The sequence below is a fragment of the Labeo rohita genome, chromosome 5, assembly GCF_022985175.1.
Source record: "Labeo rohita strain BAU-BD-2019 chromosome 5, IGBB_LRoh.1.0, whole genome shotgun sequence".
In the NCBI taxonomy this organism is placed as follows: Eukaryota; Metazoa; Chordata; class Actinopteri; order Cypriniformes; family Cyprinidae; genus Labeo; species Labeo rohita.
The window spans coordinates 12,762,964-12,768,402 of record NC_066873.1 but is presented as its reverse complement, the minus strand read 5'-3'; the positions used below and the strand labels follow the sequence as shown (position 1 = coordinate 12,768,402).

Sequence of the window (5,439 nt, the reverse complement as noted above, 5' to 3'; positions counted from 1 at the left end):
GAGGCCAGTGGGAAAGGAAACTTTTCAGAGAACTGGGAAGTAGCTTGAAGCATGTTTGCATTATGTGTTTCCTGGTGAGGAAAATGCACTTCCTTGCTATGTCAGCTTGACCTCCAAGCATGATTTCATTCTGATCTCCTAATGCACAACCTTTAGCACTCCCTGCCTCTTATTTTTGATAACATTTTGATTTTCACATATATATTGTATCAGATTTCATATAAATATATAGGTTTCTGTTTGTTTGTTTGTTTGTAGGATGACCTTTTAAAAACTCTCCTTTTAGAAAGGGGCTACAGAGTGAAACTAATATAAACACTTGATTGAACTTATTTTCTGGAAACTTGTAAATCCAGACACCACTTTGGAAGAAAATAAATCTGATTTGGTGAATTCTTTTAAACTGAGCAGCCTTTGTTTACTAAGAAGCTTGTTAATATTGCACTAGAATACTACTAGGGTACAATATATGGTACGAGTGTGAACAAATACGACGATTTTATGCCCCATTACACCCTGATCTTCAGTAAATACTTAATACCACTCTTTATTATTTTTTCCACAGACAAGGTATACCACTGTACATATCAAATTTTGCTTCTGTACATAAACCAGCACAGACATGTCATTTTAGGTACAATTATGTACAACTATTGTCCTAGGATGTTTTTAGGTCATGAGCATCATCAGATGGTTTGAGACAGAACAATGAAGACATCCCTCTGAACAAAAACAAAACTTCTGCTTGAGTTTACTGTCCTATTGGTCCACTCAGGCAACCGAATTTCTTCTGAAGGGATGGAACGCCTCTTGATTGCTCGGACAGAAGACAATTGTCCCCTGTCATAATGTCTTTCATTATACTGTGAGGAACTCACAACAGTACATGGTAACAGTCCCGAAGCTGGTGTTCATCTGAGGTAGTATTCAATGGCAGCAGAGAAAGCAGCAAAACCTCCACAACCCAAAACTCCAGCTTTAAGACCGGCTAGTGAAAAGAAGAACAGATAGATAAAATAATAGAAAATTACCACACATCTCAATCCTTTCTATTCTATAAAGGGATAATTCATCCAACAATTTAAATTACCGCATGATTTACTCACCCTCAAGACATCCTAGGTGCATATGGCTTTCTTCTGTTCTTTTTAGACAAATACAACTGGAGTTATATTAAAAAATGTCCTGGCGCTTCCAAGGTTTACTAATCGGGTTTAAGATTTTTAAGTCCGATAAAAGTGCATCCATCCATCATGAAAAGTACTTGACAAAAAGTACTCCTGAAGCAAATCAATGCGTTTTTGTAAGAAAAATGTCCATATTTAAAACTTTAGAAACTATACGAGTTAGGGTGTTCCAGCAGTGACCTAGACAAACACGGTGATGAATGCGGAAGCACAGCGGACAGAGCAAAACAAAACACTGGTCACTAATTAGAAGTGCAAAATGAGGATTTGTAAAGCAAAATGTTGGAGGACTTCAGTCAGAGCCAAGAGGAGACTGGTTTTACTTTGCTGTAAACAAAACTTGGTTCACACAGCATATTCTCACTGGAGCTTATGGTACACCTACGTCATCTACTTGAACGCGAGTATGACAGTTAGAGGAAGCTAGAGATTACGGGTTATAAGTTTTAAATATAGATGTTTTTCTTACATAATTGCAGTGATTTGCTTCAGAATGCCTTTATTAACCCCTGGAGTCACGTGGAGCACTTTTTATGATGATGGATGGATGGACTTTACTGGACTTCAGAATCTCAACAGCCATTCACTGCTAGGACATTTTTTAATATAACTCCAATTGTATTCATCTGAAAAAAGAAAGTCATGTACACTTTGGATGGCTTAAGGATGAGTAAATAATGGGGTAATTTTCATTTTTGGGTGAACTATCACTTTAAGTTGATAAATGACTTACCTCTGAATCCAATGGCGCCTCCTGTAATACAGCCACTGTACACTGCATTTTTCCAGTCTGATTTCCCACGATGCTAGAAAAGAGAAATAAATTTATTCTTCAGATGGAGGATCAGTACTGAAAAATTGGCGACTGAAAAATCTTTGCAAAACATTCTATAAGGAATGGATGAGCAGAAAGACTGTTCAAACACAGAACCACTAGGTGGAGCCAGCCATTAATCCAGATTAGCTCAATGATATTTTGCAAAAGATGCATATGCAAGTTTAATTTTTGTATTTTTAGTAAATAAGTCAAACATTGTGTTTATAATAATATACTGTAGTATTTCATACAGTGTACATCAGTATAAAAAGATGATGACTAGTTTGCTTAAATTGATGAATGGTTGGATCTCATTACTCAAATACTCATTTCCTTGCTCCTCCATCCTAAATTCTCTAACTGCACTGTGAAGAACGAGGAGTGAGGAAGCTTCCAGAGGAGCTATAAGTAAGGATACACAGGTGCATCCTATGTGGAAGTATTTCTTGTTGAAAAACGTAAATTGGACATGTAAATTCTCCTCCCCTTCACATCTGTCAGTCATTTAAACATGTTTTACCGTTGCAGTTTAAATAAACCATACATTTCAGATATTTCAACAGGGCATTGATGCTTTGAAGTGATGCTTGAGTGATCAAGAATATTCCAACATACACATTTTTTTTCCTTCTACTCCTCTGTGCTCATTTTCTTTCCTTCCGTTACATCCTAAGGACGTAGAGCAGAGGCACAAGGATGTCCTTTGCATATATAAAAAATTATAATGCATAATGTAACGGTCTGGATGTTGGCCCCTTTAAGACTCAGGTTTCCCTCCATGCACTATATGCTGGAAGAACAGTGTGTTTTCTATCATTGTTGCACCATTTCCTTTAATACTAATACATTCGTTGATGGTGATCTGCCTCATGTGTTTCTTTCCTAATGCACAATAGGTTACAATAACAGATTTTACATTTTTAAAAACAATTAGTGTTTGACTAGAAAATAAAAAATGGATAACAACAAAAGGTGGTCAGTCAGATAGTACTTACTGATTCTATCAGACACTCTGTGCATGAAAACATAGCACCCACAATAGCAAAGTTTTTAGCGTATGACATTCCTCTCTGTCCCATGTCTCTCAGCACCTCTCTTGCTGTGGGGGTCCTTAGAGGGTCTTTGGGATCAATCCCGACGTTGGAGTCAATACCGGCTGTGAAGACACCGAAAGCACCTCCCAACACAAACCCTGCAGAAGACACAATTACTGCATTAGAGAAAGTAGTACAGTCTACTCCTTCTTACAAAACCTCTAACGACTCAGTCCACTTATGAATCATTAACATATTGAGCAACTTAACAAATACTGCTGTACATTATATGGTTTTTGCATTACTCAATATTTTAGTTTTAATATATCACTGGAATCCTAATACTCGAGTCTACTCTGTTCACTGCTGAACTGTCAGACATGACAACACATAGATTGGATCTACCAGTGCAGTCTGTTTTAAGGCGTATGGCTTGTAAGACGTATTAAATGAGCGTCTGTCAGTGATTTACCTCCGACACATGCTATGAGTGATTTAAACGCGCAGCTCTCCATTCCACTCTCGATCATCTTCTGCTCCTTGGTTTTCTGAGGACTCGGTAAAGCACCCATAACAGTCGGATTCAGGTCTTTAATTTGCCTTTTGTCACCAATAAGGTGATCCAGAATAAGACTATACTGTAGTGGAACATTTTCCGCAACTGATACAGTTGCCGATTGACCCGTAGTAACTGATATTGAAGCATCCGTGCTCTTTGCGGGCGCCGCCATGTTGAAAGCGTGTTGTTTCAGTCACACAGACGTAAAACAAGAGCACATTCGTTTATATTTAAAAGAAACACAATTAAATAACAGACGCCATTTTGGTAAGTTATAAAATCCCGAAAATACTTACAATTTTGTTTTGTGTGTGATAAAATTATAAGTATTTACAGGACTTCACGCCACATTTATGTTGTACACATTTCTAGTAATAATCATTGGTTCTGCAGATTCGACAGAAAGGGAGGTGACCTTTGCAATGGCACAGCAATCCACCAATCACGACTGTCCTGTGACGTTGAGAATGTTTTATATAACGATAATACGATTTTTTTGGAGTTGACCTTATTCATATCATGCCTTTATCATAGCTTTCATCTTTGTTTTGAGGACAATATATATATTAGATTATAAGCAATTATTTATAATTTTGAAATCAGAAGTTAAGCAATACTTAAAATCTATTTACCATCTGTTAAACAAGAAAGCTGTTAAGTGTATTAATGTATGTAAAGATTTGTGTGTGTGTGTGTGTGTGTGTGTGTGTGTACTTGTTTTTGCTACATTTTGCTACAAGGATAGTAAAACCTGAAATTTTTGACATTGTGGGGACCAGCCTGATGATTGAAAATAGTAAATGGTGTTTATCTGAAAGTGTAATGATGCAAACATGTTTTCTATGAGGGCTAAGTTTAGGGTTAGGGTTGGGTTAGGGGACAGACAATATCGTTTAGTCAGTATAAAATCTATAGAGATCTATGGAAAGTCCCCACAATTCACAAAAACAAACATGCGTGTGTGTGTGTGTGTGTGTGTGTGTACTTGTTTTTGCTACATTGTGGGGACCAAATGTCCCCAGGATAGTAAAACCTGAAATTTTTGACATTGTGGGGACCGGCCTGCAGTCCCCACAATGTTAAAAAATGATTTAAAATACTAAATGGTGTTTATCTGAAAGTTTAACGATGCAAACATGTTTTCTGTAAGGGGTAGGTTTAGGGTTAGGGTTGGGTTAGGGAATAGACAATATCGTTTGGTCAGTATAAAATCTATAGAAGTCTATGGAAAGTCCCCACAATTCACAAAAACAAACGTGTGTGTGTGTGTGTGTGTTTTGTCTTTTTTCCTTTCCTTCACCCTCTGGCTTGCTACTGTAAAATGTTGAATGTGAGTGATTAAATTAAATTAAAAAATGTGTGTGTGTATTCTGAATCTGAATGATTTACTTTTCTTACGATTATTAAAGATACTGAATATATTTACAGAATTATTATTTTCCTATCTATCTATTCTATCTATATAAGCAAAGAGGTGTAAATTGTTTCTGACTCTCTCCAGTAGCTTAAATACAAATATAAATCTTAAAATACATACATACTATTATTAAATTTAGCAAATTTAGAATTTACATGATAGCAATTATGTATAATTTTAATAGAGAATTTTAATAACAACTTTATTAGATAAACTGAATTTCTGTCAAAGAAGCCAAAAAATCTTCCCATTCTATATCAGTAAATATGTTATTCCAAAAACTCACACAAGCAGGCAAGGAAATCTGAGATCTATTAATAATAGAGCGACTATATTTTTCTTGGGTATGTAGTATTTGTAAATAAAACAACTACAATACCCATCATGCCCCTCGCTCACTGCACCAAAATGTCGCGCGCTCCACC

General features: G+C 36.3%; 1 protein-coding gene across 1 annotated transcript; it reads right to left on the bottom strand.

Moving 5' to 3' along the window:
* Window positions 1-522: 522 nt before the first annotated feature.
* On the bottom strand, window positions 523-3,853 carry timm22 (translocase of inner mitochondrial membrane 22 homolog (yeast)). The gene is made up of 4 exons (XM_051110110.1): window positions 3,511-3,853; window positions 3,000-3,196; window positions 1,921-1,993; window positions 523-988 (listed from the first exon to the last, which is right to left on the bottom strand). Exons 1-4 carry the CDS (start codon window positions 3,767-3,769, stop codon window positions 912-914), a joined length of 606 nt encoding a protein of 201 aa, XP_050966067.1. The 5' UTR covers window positions 3,770-3,853; the 3' UTR covers window positions 523-911.
* Between the last annotated feature and the right edge of the window lie 1,586 nt (window positions 3,854-5,439).